At 45.9% G+C, this 16,684-nt stretch overlaps 1 protein-coding gene across 1 annotated transcript in view; it reads right to left on the bottom strand.

Moving 5' to 3' along the window:
- T265_03519 (hypothetical protein) overlaps positions 1-16,684 on the bottom strand; it is a gene marked incomplete at both ends in the record, with an annotated part of 40,747 nt that overhangs the window by 10,331 nt on the left and 13,732 nt on the right. The window contains 4 exons of the mRNA XM_009168031.1: positions 1,480-1,779; positions 4,503-4,863; positions 5,958-6,050; positions 11,155-11,286. Of these exons, the coding sequence (XP_009166295.1) occupies positions 1,480-1,779; positions 4,503-4,863; positions 5,958-6,050; positions 11,155-11,286 (886 nt within the window). The remainder of the gene's footprint in view (positions 1-1,479; positions 1,780-4,502; positions 4,864-5,957; positions 6,051-11,154; positions 11,287-16,684) is intronic.

Genomic DNA, 16,684 nt, shown 5'->3' with positions numbered 1-16,684 from the left:
GGAGATATCGGAGATAGTAGCAATCAACCGGCCAACACAATGAGCAGAACTGAATGAGATCAATGTTACATATTGAGCGTGGGGTCGATTTTGTAGCTGGGGTTCGACAACCCGAGGAAAGTGGAACGCTGGGGAATAGCTAGGTGAGATTCGTAAGGTGTGAGTGTTAGAACAGCATAGGAGACGATAAGCTATTTTGGAAGAGAACACCATGGATCATTCGAAAAAGTTCATCGGAAGGGGAGACGAATAGGTCTTTAGTTCTAAATAGAAGAGATTCCAAAAGATCTGTAGTCTTCTTGTTGAAGCTATGCTTTTTCAAACGTTGGTCCACTACCTCGCGGTGTTCACATCACTATCAGTAGTTGATGTACGCGGTTTACACGTCAAAAGTATTTTAGATTGCAAACTCTTGTAACCTGGACACCAGCAATAAAATCGACAATACAGTAAATATGTAACCACAGAACACAATCAGGGCCGTCGTCTACCGGAAAGTGCTAATAGTCGCAATACCGAATACGAAAATGCCATCAAAGATACAAAAATTAAGAGGTTAGCTAGAATACACGTCGCATTTCATTCATGACAGGAAATTGGTCTTGTGTGTAGGAAACTGTGAAATGAACAGTCGCCAGAAGGAGTCAGCTGATAATAGTGAACAACTCCGAGTGCGACCAGCTTTCATGGTAAGTGACCACGCCCCTTATGAACGAAGAAATGACTATTTCTCAGCTAGGAAAAATGTATCTCAGGTGAAACTTGGCACTTAAGAAATAGCTTGCCAGAGCACCAGGACCAGGATCGGGGATGATATTCAACCCATTTCAACCCTGTACAAACTTCTCCATCCATCCTCTTCCGGTTACCATTATCAATTTTACAGTTGCACCATCAAAAAATCTCTCCGATTCTTCTCACTATGAGTTACTGTATCCTGAAGCCCTTGCCACCTCTGGATTCACTCTTGACAGTCCGTGACTTTTCGAGTTAACACATTTCTGTGGAAGCAAATTTGCTCATCACTTACGAGGTTGTTCACCTTTAGGTACACAAGGTTCCTTACGATAGTGCTAACCAGTCCTTGTAAACCGTACGCTACGTACTTAAAAGGTGGAAAATGGCACATACAGGGATGCTACTCGGAATATCCCAAGCATATTAGAAAAACAAGCCCTGCTCATTTAAGCTTTTTGATGGTCACCGTAAGCCCATCAATAAATTCAACCAAGTGTACGCGTATGTGGAAATGGGCAGCAAATAGGATACACACAAAAAACGCAAATCAGTAAATAAGGACCGAGTAATGGCACACGTAAATTGACGCCATATTATACAGGTAGACGCGTACTGTTCAAACTATTGCATAAACCTATCACAGGTCACAGCACATCCTGTCGTTTGAAACAATGGTCTGCTAGGATGATACGCATAAAGCAGTTACATTTTCTGACTAGGATATGAAAAGTGAGTACATACCAAAAAGGGGATAGACCGAAGCTCCAGAGACCTGACCGTTGGGGATGTGTAATTCTGGTTTGGAAGGGTTGAGTGTAGGAGTAAGCGGTCTGACAAAACCGGTTACATGAACCAAGGCATAGGATGGTTGCCCAGCTGAGTTTAGACAAAACGCCTGCCGAGGGCGCCACCGAATTCTAGATGAGGCTGACGAGGGAGTTCCAGTTCCGAATTCCAACTGTGATGAGGGATGAACAATCGTTCCCAGCCGCATTCGGCAGATAAAGCCACGTCGAGCCCCCATTCCTCCACGCATGTGAGCTTCAGATCAGAAGCAGAAAAAACACCATGAGACCATTTCATAACCTTCATAAAGGAAGTTCAAATATCGAGTACAAAGTGTCCGATGTGGACCGTGGCTACTAAAATTCAGCTTGCTTCAATTTAGCGATGTGCCCTGTACAGTATGGTACTGACTATAGTGTTCGGCTATCGATGATGGACGACAAGAACCGGTAATATGGTACAAGTGAGAGTGAAAATAAAAGAACCGCATAGGCGAGTTTCACCGCGGCGGACAGTTTAGGTAGGCGGACTTAAAAGCCGAAGATTCTCTCACTTTCGTCTCATACTCGTCTGAATGATCTTCATTATCAGTGTCTGCATCTCCGATAGCTGAAGTGGCCCGAATCCAGTTGCGTACCCCAAAGGGAACGTCAGTAACCAGTTGAAGCCCTCCCACTTGACTCATAATTGGCTTGCAGTTAGTGGACCCAAACTGACACATTGTGAGCACCTGTGCTGAAAGCTTGTACTGGCAAGAGACATGTTGAGCCCACAGCTGAAAGAGCGGCTTCCTGATGTGTTTGGGGCTCTAAATCTACCACCCAACTGACTTTAGCAGTCCAAATGGGCGTTTTTGCCGACCGAATAGGTCGTGAAAGAAGTCAACCTAGTTTCGAAACCGCAACCCGTTGGGGCGTATGTCGGCACAACAACCGTTTGCTGCTTCAGGTTGCATTGATCTTCCGTGAGACAGAGAGACGTAAGCACAAAGGTGATTATTTAAAGGACTCAGTGAGAATGTGATTTTAGCCCTGAAGTTGGGCACAACTACTACGTCGTAGATACTATGACCATTGCACCAGAATCAACAAATATCCGACGGGTGAAATGTGCACCACCTACGTTCGTCATATGCGGTTTGACGTTCATTATTCAGTTGGGGTCTTGTGTACCTGTTCTGGAGACGACACATATCCATAGATAAGAAAAGCGATGTTTGAGTAAGAGATGTCTGTCTCCCGAGTCGACAGACAGTACATACACTAAAAAGTAATATGGGCATTTTAGGATTTGTTGGAGGATTCTTTTGTTTTATTTTATTAAGCGGTAGCTTAGGCATGGGGCAACTGCTGGTTGACCAAGAACTGAATGGACCGAAGTGGAGCACTGGGTGGCAGATGTTACCACTCCGTTGTCTAGACCGAAGGACGTTCGTCTGCAGCGTGAGACTTCCAAAATTCGACTTAAGTCTGCATCAAGCACTAGGGAAATGTAAGGTTTTACTCTGAGAACCTGTGAGCAGCCGCCAGCTTAAAGGCTTGACTGAAGACTAGCGTGCGTATCCGACCAAAACAATTTTTGGGCCCAGTGATCACCGAACACTGGAAGTTTTCTTGTCCGTTCTGCGTAAACTGGTGATGTCTCCCAACCTTAAAGCAACAGAGTATAATTGAGCCTTTGTGAACACTCCGATGACACTATGGCACCAAAGCCGTAAGGGAGTGTTAAAAAACAGCCATGGCTCTTCCCATTATAGAACGGCAAGTCCGCCCTTTGCCAGTTCACTGGAAGTACTGTGGATGTCCAGCCAAATCGTCTACCAACTGGAACGGTACATCCGTATGCAAGGACTTAAGTTTGACCCTACCGGGTACCACGGCGGTACTGCACACTCTGCGGTGTGATGATACTACAACTACAACCCACCTTTATACCATCACCCCATGCATTACGAACTGAATGACGGTAAGCTAGGGCGACGTTATAACGAGGTCAAGCAAGGATGAAGTTTCACACTGAACCAATTGATCAATTTTCTGCAAACAGCAATTAACACCTCGTCCCGACAGCCCCAGAGGGCGATTTCATTACATAACGAGGATTCAGTTTACACAGCAGTGTTTTGCGTCTTTCGTGTTGATATAATCTAATGAGCTGTGTTCATAAATTTCATAAATGGGAACAAACCTTTCGCACTCTGGTTTCACCTGTCTTACAGTTCGTTGGATTTAACCGACAATAACTATTTCAGTCCCTCACTGCTGTATCTAATTCAATGAATTTCGGTTAGTAAAGCTTACGTACTGAAGTGAGACGCCGGGGATGTACGAAGTATGGTTGCAAAATAGGGGTGCATCAGATAACGTGCAGCCAAGCTTGCGAATAAGCATGATCGAGCAAGGCCGGTAGCGAAGCCACATTGAAAACACGGTAATGGTAAACGAAATTTGACATGACTAACAACGAATGCGCTGTTATTGTGGTACGGTGAAGGTCACAGTAATACGCACTGAGATATCCAGTCCATCTGACACCATAAACTTGACTCCGGTGATGGATGATGGGTAACTAAAAGGTGACCGTGTAACGAAGGACTGACAAAAGCTGAGAAGCCAGCATAATTAGTGGAGACATAAGGTGAGCATACGGTACAATATTTCAAAAGTACCCGTAGCCGAACCACACACTCATTTGTATAAACAGGTGAAGACCAACATAAAAAAAAAACGAAATTCCAAAAAGATGATAAAGGACGCGTACAGGTCGAAGAGAGTTCACGTACGGTGGCTACGGAAGGGATACTTTTGACCCACATATGCCGTCACTGAACCTAACGATAACGAACCGAGATCGAGTTTCAGACTCAACGCAGAACTGCGCTCTGTGCCAACATGACAGTCTAACTTTGAAAAAAACTACAAATGCTATTGATGTGGACGGGTCCACTGAACAAACGACAATATGTACCAATTACGTACATTGATGGCCCTCCTTTTTCACAGTCCCGGTTTTGAGATCCAGAATACGCGTTTGACAAACAGACGACGCCATCGAGCTAGGAATGGAGTTTGGGGAGGTGTATGGTTGGCTGACACCTAAACGACCAGAAGCGTAGTCACTATTGGAGGTAGAACCCTGTTTCAGTTCGGGGGGAGTAACGGGCTTGTGAGGAGTAGCTGGAGGACCGCAATTTTTTACGGAGCCGTTGGAAGCACGATCAGTGAGTCCCATGATTGAAGCACCCTGGGCTGGCATAGTATTACCCGTCAATTGTTCACAAATCTTTTCGGCATCGTCTGGATGACATAACTCGTAGAGTGTGTGTTGATACCACTCCGACTGTGTGGAAAAAGCAATGAAAACAGTAGGTACACCATACCGACTATTAAGCAAAGTTAAACGCCCAAAGATAAACCTAACTACTGATCCGACATTAAGAAATGGAAACAAAAAGCTATTACCAGCCAAATAATGAAATATCCTCCCCCTTGGGAGCACTTTGCCAAGGCTCGGTTGACAAAAATCCCTTAAACGTAACTGAAGAAAGGTCTGGTAATAACCACACACGCTTAACTGTCATCAGCGGATCGGGGTCATAAAATACTTGAGAATAAACGGTGGGTCCCAACGGTTGAGAACGAGCGAGCGCCAACTAACGCAACTGGATCTACAACTTTCGTGTCCAAATATTGCAGTGTTATGGGAATGGATTCAATTATTGACGAAGTTGGAGACTTCAGACAAGTGAACACATTAGGTGTGAAAGTAATTTCGAAGTTGGATGAGACCTAGAACAGATTCTGCGAGCCAAATTGCTAGCATAGTTAAAAACCGCGTGGAACCGTGGAAGTCATCAGGTTGCCAAACGAGCTTTTGTCTGCTTCCTGTCGAAAACATACTTTGCAACAGGTTCACATAGTTCCGTAGTTCCACATAGTTCCATAGGGAGTAGATTGAGATTTTTACTCCATTTGGCGACCCCGAAGCATGTGTTTATGCAAACTCAACAGGTGACACTGAGAAGAAAACCTCAATCATGTCACTTAAATTTATAAGTGATTCTATAAAACTACAAGTAACTTAATATTAAACAACATACAGTTGAAGACCGAAAACTTCAGTTACCCTTTCTGGGAAAATATCACATCTTACATGAGGGTCGATGGAATACATGATGACAAACTACCCCGAGATAATTAAAAATCGTTCAGCTGTATCATCCTTTGGTGCTTAGCTGCCACGCCACCGGAGGAAGCACGACGGCTGAGACGGCAAGCAGTCATCTACATGGAGGAAAATGTTCGGTCGCGAAATCCGTTTAACAGGAAGCTGTCATGTGACACAATGGAACCGCAACGATTGAGAGACGGTTCAAGTGGGGGCTGCCGAAATAAAGGAAAATCCAGGCAGAGCAAACAGAAGCATGAACTCACCTGTGTCTGATTCAGGACCGCTGTAACACTGTCGGAAACGTATATAATTCGACCAGTATCGCATTGACACACAAAGAGGAAACCGTCCGCTGCCTATATGAAGTGGAATGAGAAAAAATACATCGGAAAATAAACCCACGGAGGCCAACCAATCAGAAAGAATGTGGCTTGAGCATTGCATAATGTGGACATCACGCCAAAGCGACTGATTGGCTACTTCGAACCGCATGCAGTCAAATCAAGTTACCAGATGAGACTTTTACGGGGTTTCAAAGATTGGAAGACTGTACAGGGGAAAAAGATGAAATCCAATGGACGACCAGGTTTAAAGCACGGTCGTATGGTCTGTTGAGTCAGCTAATTCCTTAGATCCTAATGACCAACAAAAAATAGCGAAAAGCACCGCACACGAGCGAATCGGTCAGCTCAGTAGGGAAGACACTCCTTCAGAAGCCAAGGGTCCACGTAAGGGTAGGAACATCTTACGAGAGGCCAAATAACTACTACTACAAACTGGTCAGTTGGGTATAGTTGCCGCCAGTATCTTCATTTGATAGTTTAACCGCATGCAACTTTGCAAGTGGTGTTCCTCATTTGAAAATTCACGTGGAAAACGAGATGACAAAGCGTCTGCTCGTACGAATCCTCATACTAAAAACTGTTACCTGTCCGCACCAGGGGTTGTCCGCAAAATAGCATCAGCAGCCTAAGTGAACTTCCACAACAACCAACCAGATTTTGTGACTACGCTCACTATCAGGGTACAGAGCTGGGGACAAAGCGACTTCAATTCTTCATTATCACCGACAGCACCGACAACACTGATGCTTTGTTGCCGTAAAACCATGACTCAGTTGAAAGCTTTAGTGCGAAGAGATTAAAGTGAACAGAGAAGGGACTTAGTGCTAGCTTACCACAATCATTCCGAGGTGCCTACACCTCCAGACACACGTTTAGATAGTCTGGATAGAAACTGACAACGAGAACGCCACTCATATCGATTAGCAACCATACTTTGCAGCGCCTCCAACCAGGCGCAGTGGGGTCCCCATCCTGGTAGGTGAGTAGCACCGAAAGGGCCCGAACGTTCCGTAATCTATTTCACACTCCTCTGACAGCTCACGGGTTGTACAACTGCCTGCTTCCACCACTCTGAATTGGGCACGGAAAACAGCATTCTCTTCGTCAAACGGCACGCGCAATACATGACCTAACCAACGCAGCTGTTGGTGTTGGACACATTCTTCAATGTTTCCATCGCACAAATGAGAACAACGGAGAAGTAAATTGTTCAGATGAGGTACCCTTTCGGTGCCTGTCTGCCATGCCACCAGAAGGAAGCACGAGGACTGGAATACTGCCAAGTCGCCTAATCATAAACAGGGGAAGTCCAAAGTCAGAGGCCGGGTTCGAAACATGGACCTTCCGGTCAGTAATTTCGCGCTCTAATCACCGAGACATCTTGTCCCGCACAACTGAGAACTTGCTTTAAAATTGTCACGTTACGAATTCGCTGGCACCAACCCACACGAGCTGGTAGGCAGTACGTGGTCAAGAGACTACTGTTATCTCGTTGGTACTGCAAAAGGACATCATATGATATGACAACCACCAACTTGGGCTTCAGAAGCACTTAGCTTACCTACCTGGGTGTTCACGTCACCAGCAACCACAATGATGGCGAAGGCCGTAGTAAAAGACCATCAAGATCGCCATAGAAACCGTCTTTCGCAGCTTCAGAATTAAAGTTCGTTGATGCGTAAATAGGCAATAAACAGGATGCGATGGACTTCACATTCTAGAGTCTCTCACAGACGTTTCCAAACGAGCCATGGCATTCCTTCGTGGGCAAGGGTGTCAAGCAGAACAGACCGGTCAAAGACCCGACTGGTGACACCACGCGACGGGCTATGTGGCATGAGAACATTTTTATCTGTAGGTATCATGGCTGTACGTGGGCTGGGATACTGCAACGGCGCCCACAACAGAAGGACGATTGGAGTCGTCAGTCAAAACCTTCCGCTCAAAAGCCTGAACGCAAGGAAGTGGTGTTCGGTGGAAAATGAATATGTATTGCCCTTTCTATAGAATAAGTCGCCACATATTTGCCAAGTCCAATCTAAAGGGCCAAAAGATTGGTGATCAAACCCCTAACAATTGACCATAGTGGTATGAGACTCTGTGAGTGCCGCAGAGACACCACCCAGTATAGATCAATGGGTCACGAAGGTGGACAAACTGTCACACCACGGTAAGGTCCAATCTCTGACTTCAGTCATCTGCAGTTTTCTGGAGCCAACAAGGATGGTTACATATGTCTTGCAGAATCACCATTCCAGACCAAAGGGTGATTTAACGGTAAAATGACGAAGAAACCTTAATTTTCTGGACGGATACGCCGATATCCTATACCTCATGTTGTTAGATGGTAAATCTTCGAAGAAGGAAGTTTTAGACTTCCGACGGATCAAAGCAAATGCCACCGTGGATCCTCAGTCTCAGGTTGTCGCTGGATCGGACACATCGCTATTCCAATTAAGCTCGTTTTAAACTCACCATGAGCTTTCAACCAGCTGGGTAACAAGACAGGTGCACCTGCACCTCCAGTTGCTTGCCACACTCATTTCAGATCACCCTGTAAGAACGCCCTTAGGACTTCACCAAAGTCGCAACTTCGGAGACCTGGGTTGTTAGCGAACTCCCTATTTGACTGTTGCGATAGACAATCATACCAGGAATATCATCAGTGTGCGTACATTTACTGTCTAGTTCATGTCGACCACCTAATTGGGTATCAGATGCGCTAAACCTGCTCACTTGCGCATCCGGCAACCACAAAGATATAGGAGCCTTTGGCTCACGTAATAGGGTATTCAGGGCGTTGCAAAACTTGTCTTTGATGGTGTCAGAGCTACAGTCAGTTGGGGCGTAGGCAAACAAGGCAGGCAAACAACGATCAACTTTCCTCCTGTGAAACTCCTTCAGGGACGTTGCCAGATGAACCACACAGAGGCTAATGTCAGCGGATATCCAATCAAACAAGGATTCCTCCGCCCAGTGACCTAGGACGACATCAACCCCTGCTGCAGTAGCCTCAGGATGGCCACAGGTGCGCAGCCGGAAGCGGGTGGAGAGCGACAGAGGACGGGGGTAGCTTAACCCTTGTGCTTATATCTTGAATTTTTGTTTCTGGTACGAGTCTACAAGCGAGTCTACCAAGCGAGTGCAGAGTGAAAGCAACAGCAGCTTGTTGATCTGCTTGCTTCGGAGTGCAGACAGATAGAGTGAGCTTCGATACTTCAAGATTGACTTCGAACTGCCCGAGGATGACGACGCCGGATGACGCGCGCAAAACCTATGCAGAACAAAATGACCAGAGACACGTAGGCTCGATGCGTCATAAACATTAGACCGAAATTCGGGGTACGGGCCATAGTAACGTCCGAAGAAAAGTGGCGATCGAATATGTCGACACTTTAGCCTTAGTAACATTTACGTGGGAGCTTTATAGTTATTGAAAAACGCACGTGGAATCCCTCGTTTAGCATCCATTCTGAACTGGCGACGCTTCCGAGAAGTTAGGTCCATCGGTGCTCCAATCGACCCTATCGTACATACATTTGTGTGCGCTCACACCATTTCTGGTTCACCGGATTGAGTTCACCGATTTCCGTACCAGGTCGAATGCAAAATATTGATTCAGAGAAATTGACAGCCATTTACGCAGTAGCAGTATAATCCAAAGATAGAAATGGATAGACCAAATTGGCGTTGTAGAACGATCAAGGTTGACTGTTCGTCTCATGAGTTAGTTTGTGCCGGACTTCTAAGGATATACCTCAACTAACCAATAAAGATTATCATACTCTCACTATATATGCCACAGATACAAGATAATAAGGTAGTCCTGCTGATCTAACTAAAAAGGACTTGTATGAGTCAAAGTTAGGTAATCCCGGTAGATTTTCCATCCGATAAACCACGCATCATCGAGGCAGACGAATTGAAGGCTATGTGAGTCATTATATTTACATGCTAGAAGGGTCAACAATCGGTGATTGATTTTGTCACGGACACCCTGTGAGGATGTGAGTTGCAGACTGACTTGCTGATGAGGGGTAGTGTAGCCAGGCGATACTCAGTATTGGGGACATTTGTGCAGCACAGAGACCATTTGGTGTCAGCATACAACTACAGCAAACAACCGTCACTGTCAGTGCGTCTCGGGTTCATTCAAAGAAGCGACTCGAGGGTTCAGGCGCGAAACTACTGCTACTACTGGGATCGTGGTTACAACTCAACTCTGGCCATTCAATTACTGCCGCGTAAGCTAGGGCACCCCGACAATATCTCACTTCTTATGATTCACTCATGTTGCACGGAAACTATGTACTGGAGGAAGGCTGCTATAACCGACCGATTTACCTATTTCATTTTTCACTCCAAGACGATCGCTCAGTTGAGTCCAACCAGCCGCGGGTCTACCTACTTCCATATTCATTTCTTCGAAGATAAATAAGGTAACCCTAACACAAGCACAGCATGACTGTCGCCGTGGTGTGAGAGTAGCCTTTACTGTGTGGTTGTACATGGGCTGCGAGGCTGCCAAGATTCACACACCTACATAAAGCGACAATTAGGGTCCTTGATCGAATATCTTCGTTCAAAAGCGTGATCAGAAAACAGTTGTGGTCGGCAGTGCATTTCTGAGGAAAATCCCAAAATATTTCTAACTCCTGACCTGAAGCGTCAACAGGTCATTTGTCAGACCTCTATTCATACCCTAGCCTAGCAGGAATTTCTGTAGGGTGGGCACTCTCCGATATAGCTAAACGGGTCTCTCATTAACATAAAATGTTGCATATATACACGGTATTCTCTTCAAGATATTAATAATTGGGGCGTCGTCACCTTACTTTGGAGAGATAACGTCAGGAAACCGAGCACAAGTGGTCCTTTCTGCATCCTCTAGGTGGGTGTTGATGGTTGAAATACGCCTTGAAGGACCATCAAGTACTCTAAACACGACTGAACGACACGTCAGTCTTCTGCACGTGACGGGTTGAAATAAAACATTCCAGTTTAAATTATGAAGGCTTTCGTGGTGCTCACCAACTGCCGTTCGAACTGCCTGTGGTAAAGTGGTAAGCTCGTGAATAATTGGGCATGGGAGACAAAATGGCGTGCAAAATCTCACCTCTAATACGAGATGTTTTAACTCTTGATCTGAGAGGAAAGAAGGTTTGTAGGAACCATCCACTCCAGTATTGCCGGTGCCTATTTGATGAAGAAAAATAAAATACCGTAATAAACAACTGACGAGGCGAAACTAAAACAGATAAACAAAATACACTCATTTGCAAACAAAGTTGGTTTTGCGAGACTCAACTGGAACCCAGCTGAATCTCTCGTTTATGGTGCTTCTAGGCAACTGCACCAAGACGCCTCACGTTTCAGCTGGGACAAAAGATTGTCAATTAACGCCGACGCATTATCCATAAACACCAGCTAATGGTCCGGAGAGACATCTTCAGGTGTTCGACAATCGTTGTCTCAGAACCATAGCTCGTGTGGGTTGGTGTCGGCGAATCCGTAACGAGACAGTTCGAAAGTGTGTTTTCGGTTGTTTAACGGGTACTTCCATTGAAGAATGTGTCCAGCACCAACAGCTGCGTTGGTTAGGTCATGTATTGCGCGTGCCGAACCATCGTTTGACGAAGAGAGTGCTGTTTTCCGTGCCCAATTCAGAGTGGTGGAAGCAGGCAGTTGTACAACCCGTGAGCTGTCAGAGGAATATGAAGGAGATCACGAAACGCTTGGGTGCTGTCGGTGCTACTCGCCTTCCAGGATAGGGACCGCGCGATCGTTACTGCGCCTGGTTAGAGACACTACAAGATATGGCTGCAAACCGATGTCAGTGGCGTTCTTGTTGTCAGTTTCTATCCAGATTGCCTGAGTGAATGTGTGGAGGTGTAGGCACCTCGGAATGATTGTGGTAAGCTAGCACTAAGTCCGTCCCCCGTCCACCTTTATTCTTTTCTTTACAATAAGGCTTTCAAATAAGTCATGGGTGTACGGCAGTGAAGCATCGGTGTTGAACACTGATGTCATGCTGTCGATGATGATGGTGATCCTGCCTGCTTCCACCACTCTGAATTGGGCACGGAAAACAGCATTCTCTTCGTCAAACGGCACGCGCAATACATGACCTAACCAACGCAGCTGTTGGTGTTGGACACATTCTTCAATGTTTCCATCGCACAAATGAGAACAACGGAGAAGTAAATTGTTCAGATGAGGTACCCTTTCGGTGCCTGTCTGCCATGCCACCAGAAGGAAGCACGAGGACTGGAATACTGCCAAGTCGCCTAATCATAAACAGGGGAAGTCCAAAGTCAGAGGCCGGGTTCGAAACATGGACCTTCCGGTCAGTAATTTCGCGCTCTAATCACCGAGACATCTTGTCCCGCACAACTGAGAACTTGCTTTAAAATTGTCACGTTACGAATTCGCTGGCACCAACCCACACGAGCTGGTAGGCAGTACGTGGTCAAGAGACTACTGTTATCTCGTTGGTACTGCAAAAGGACATCATATGATATGACAACCACCAACTTGGGCTTCAGAAGCACTTAGCTTACCTACCTGGGTGTTCACGTCACCAGCAACCACAATGATGGCGAAGGCCGTAGTAAAAGACCATCAAGATCGCCATAGAAACCGTCTTTCGCAGCTTCAGAATTAAAGTTCGTTGATGCGTAAATAGGCAATAAACAGGATGCGATGGACTTCACATTCTAGAGTCTCTCACAGACGTTTCCAAACGAGCCATGGCATTCCTTCGTGGGCAAGGGTGTCAAGCAGAACAGACCGGTCAAAGACCCGACTGGTGACACCACGCGACGGGCTATGTGGCATGAGAACATTTTTATCTGTAGGTATCATGGCTGTACGTGGGCTGGGATACTGCAACGGCGCCCACAACAGAAGGACGATTGGAGTCGTCAGTCAAAACCTTCCGCTCAAAAGCCTGAACGCAAGGAAGTGGTGTTCGGTGGAAAATGAATATGTATTGCCCTTTCTATAGAATAAGTCGCCACATATTTGCCAAGTCCAATCTAAAGGGCCAAAAGATTGGTGATCAAACCCCTAACAATTGACCATAGTGGTATGAGACTCTGTGAGTGCCGCAGAGACACCACCCAGTATAGATCAATGGGTCACGAAGGTGGACAAACTGTCACACCACGGTAAGGTCCAATCTCTGACTTCAGTCATCTGCAGTTTTCTGGAGCCAACAAGGATGGTTACATATGTCTTGCAGAATCACCATTCCAGACCAAAGGGTGATTTAACGGTAAAATGACGAAGAAACCTTAATTTTCTGGACGGATACGCCGATATCCTATACCTCATGTTGTTAGATGGTAAATCTTCGAAGAAGGAAGTTTTAGACTTCCGACGGATCAAAGCAAATGCCACCGTGGATCCTCAGTCTCAGGTTGTCGCTGGATCGGACACATCGCTATTCCAATTAAGCTCGTTTTAAACTCACCATGAGCTTTCAACCAGCTGGGTAACAAGACAGGTGCACCTGCACCTCCAGTTGCTTGCCACACTCATTTCAGATCACCCTGTAAGAACGCCCTTAGGACTTCACCAAAGTCGCAACTTCGGAGACCTGGGTTGTTAGCGAACTCCCTATTTGACTGTTGCGATAGACAATCATACCAGGAATATCATCAGTGTGCGTACATTTACTGTCTAGTTCATGTCGACCACCTAATTGGGTATCAGATGCGCTAAACCTGCTCACTTGCGCATCCGGCAACCACAAAGATATAGGAGCCTTTGGCTCACGTAATAGGGTATTCAGGGCGTTGCAAAACTTGTCTTTGATGGTGTCAGAGCTACAGTCAGTTGGGGCGTAGGAAACAAGGCAAACTTGTCTTTGATGGTGTCAGAGCTACAGTCAGTTGGGGCGTAGGCAAACAAGGCAGGCAAACAACGATCAACTTTCCTCCTGTGAAACTCCTTCAGGGACGTTGCCAGATGAACCACACAGAGGCTAATGTCAGCGGATATCCAATCAAACAAGGATTCCTCCGCCCAGTGACCTAGGACGACATCAACCCCTGCTGCAGTAGCCTCAGGATGGCCACAGGTGCGCAGCCGGAAGCGGGTGGAGAGCGACAGAGGACGGGGGTAGCTTAACCCTTGTGCTTATATCTTGAATTTTTGTTTCTGGTACGAGTCTACAAGCGAGTCTACCAAGCGAGTGCAGAGTGAAAGCAACAGCAGCTTGTTGATCTGCTTGCTTCGGAGTGCAGACAGATAGAGTGAGCTTCGATACTTCAAGATTGACTTCGAACTGCCCGAGGATGACGACGCCGGATGACGCGCGCAAAACCTATGCAGAACAAAATGACCAGAGACACGTAGGCTCGATGCGTCATAAACATTAGACCGAAATTCGGGGTACGGGCCATAGTAACGTCCGAAGAAAAGTGGCGATCGAATATGTCGACACTTTAGCCTTAGTAACATTTACGTGGGAGCTTTATAGTTATTGAAAAACGCACGTGGAATCCCTCGTTTAGCATCCATTCTGAACTGGCGACGCTTCCGAGAAGTTAGGTCCATCGGTGCTCCAATCGACCCTATCGTACATACATTTGTGTGCGCTCACACCATTTCTGGTTCACCGGATTGAGTTCACCGATTTCCGTACCAGGTCGAATGCAAAATATTGATTCAGAGAAATTGACAGCCATTTACGCAGTAGCAGTATAATCCAAAGATAGAAATGGATAGACCAAATTGGCGTTGTAGAACGATCAAGGTTGACTGTTCGTCTCATGAGTTAGTTTGTGCCGGACTTCTAAGGATATACCTCAACTAACCAATAAAGATTATCATACTCTCACTATATATGCCACAGATACAAGATAATAAGGTAGTCCTGCTGATCTAACTAAAAAGGACTTGTATGAGTCAAAGTTAGGTAATCCCGGTAGATTTTCCATCCGATAAACCACGCATCATCGAGGCAGACGAATTGAAGGCTATGTGAGTCATTATATTTACATGCTAGAAGGGTCAACAATCGGTGATTGATTTTGTCACGGACACCCTGTGAGGATGTGAGTTGCAGACTGACTTGCTGATGAGGGGTAGTGTAGCCAGGCGATACTCAGTATTGGGGACATTTGTGCAGCACAGAGACCATTTGGTGTCAGCATACAACTACAGCAAACAACCGTCACTGTCAGTGCGTCTCGGGTTCATTCAAAGAAGCGACTCGAGGGTTCAGGCGCGAAACTACTGCTACTACTGGGATCGTGGTTACAACTCAACTCTGGCCATTCAATTACTGCCGCGTAAGCTAGGGCACCCCGACAATATCTCACTTCTTATGATTCACTCATGTTGCACGGAAACTATGTACTGGAGGAAGGCTGCTATAACCGACCGATTTACCTATTTCATTTTTCACTCCAAGACGATCGCTCAGTTGAGTCCAACCAGCCGCGGGTCTACCTACTTCCATATTCATTTCTTCGAAGATAAATAAGGTAACCCTAACACAAGCACAGCATGACTGTCGCCGTGGTGTGAGAGTAGCCTTTACTGTGTGGTTGTACATGGGCTGCGAGGCTGCCAAGATTCACACACCTACATAAAGCGACAATTAGGGTCCTTGATCGAATATCTTCGTTCAAAAGCGTGATCAGAAAACAGTTGTGGTCGGCAGTGCATTTCTGAGGAAAATCCCAAAATATTTCTAACTCCTGACCTGAAGCGTCAACAGGTCATTTGTCAGACCTCTATTCATACCCTAGCCTAGCAGGAATTTCTGTAGGGTGGGCACTCTCCGATATAGCTAAACGGGTCTCTCATTAACATAAAATGTTGCATATATACACGGTATTCTCTTCAAGATATTAATAATTGGGGCGTCGTCACCTTACTTTGGAGAGATAACGTCAGGAAACCGAGCACAAGTGGTCCTTTCTGCATCCTCTAGGTGGGTGTTGATGGTTGAAATACGCCTTGAAGGACCATCAAGTACTCTAAACACGACTGAACGACACGTCAGTCTTCTGCACGTGACGGGTTGAAATAAAACATTCCAGTTTAAATTATGAAGGCTTTCGTGGTGCTCACCAACTGCCGTTCGAACTGCCTGTGGTAAAGTGGTAAGCTCGTGAATAATTGGGCATGGGAGACAAAATGGCGTGCAAAATCTCACCTCTAATACGAGATGTTTTAACTCTTGATCTGAGAGGAAAGAAGGTTTGTAGGAACCATCCACTCCAGTATTGCCGGTGCCTATTTGATGAAGAAAAATAAAATACCGTAATAAACAACTGACGAGGCGAAACTAAAACAGATAAACAAAATACACTCATTTGCAAACAAAGTTGGTTTTGCGAGACTCAACTGGAACCCAGCTGAATCTCTCGTTTATGGTGCTTCTAGGCAACTGCACCAAGACGCCTCACGTTTCAGCTGGGACAAAAGATTGTCAATTAACGCCGACGCATTATCCATAAACACCAGCTAATGGTCCGGAGAGACATCTTCAGGTGTTCGACAATCGTTGTCTCAGAACCATAGCTCGTGTGGGTTGGTGTCGGCGAATCCGTAACGAGACAGTTCGAAAGTGTGTTTTCGGTTGTTTAACGGGTACTTCCATTGAAGAATGTGTCCAGCACCAACAGCTG

The sequence above is a fragment of the Opisthorchis viverrini genome (assembly GCF_000715545.1).
Source record: "Opisthorchis viverrini unplaced genomic scaffold opera_v5_51, whole genome shotgun sequence".
Taxonomy (NCBI): Eukaryota; Metazoa; Platyhelminthes; class Trematoda; order Opisthorchiida; family Opisthorchiidae; genus Opisthorchis; species Opisthorchis viverrini.
Note: the sequence above shows the minus strand (reverse complement) of the source record. Positions and strands in the feature narration are given on the sequence as shown.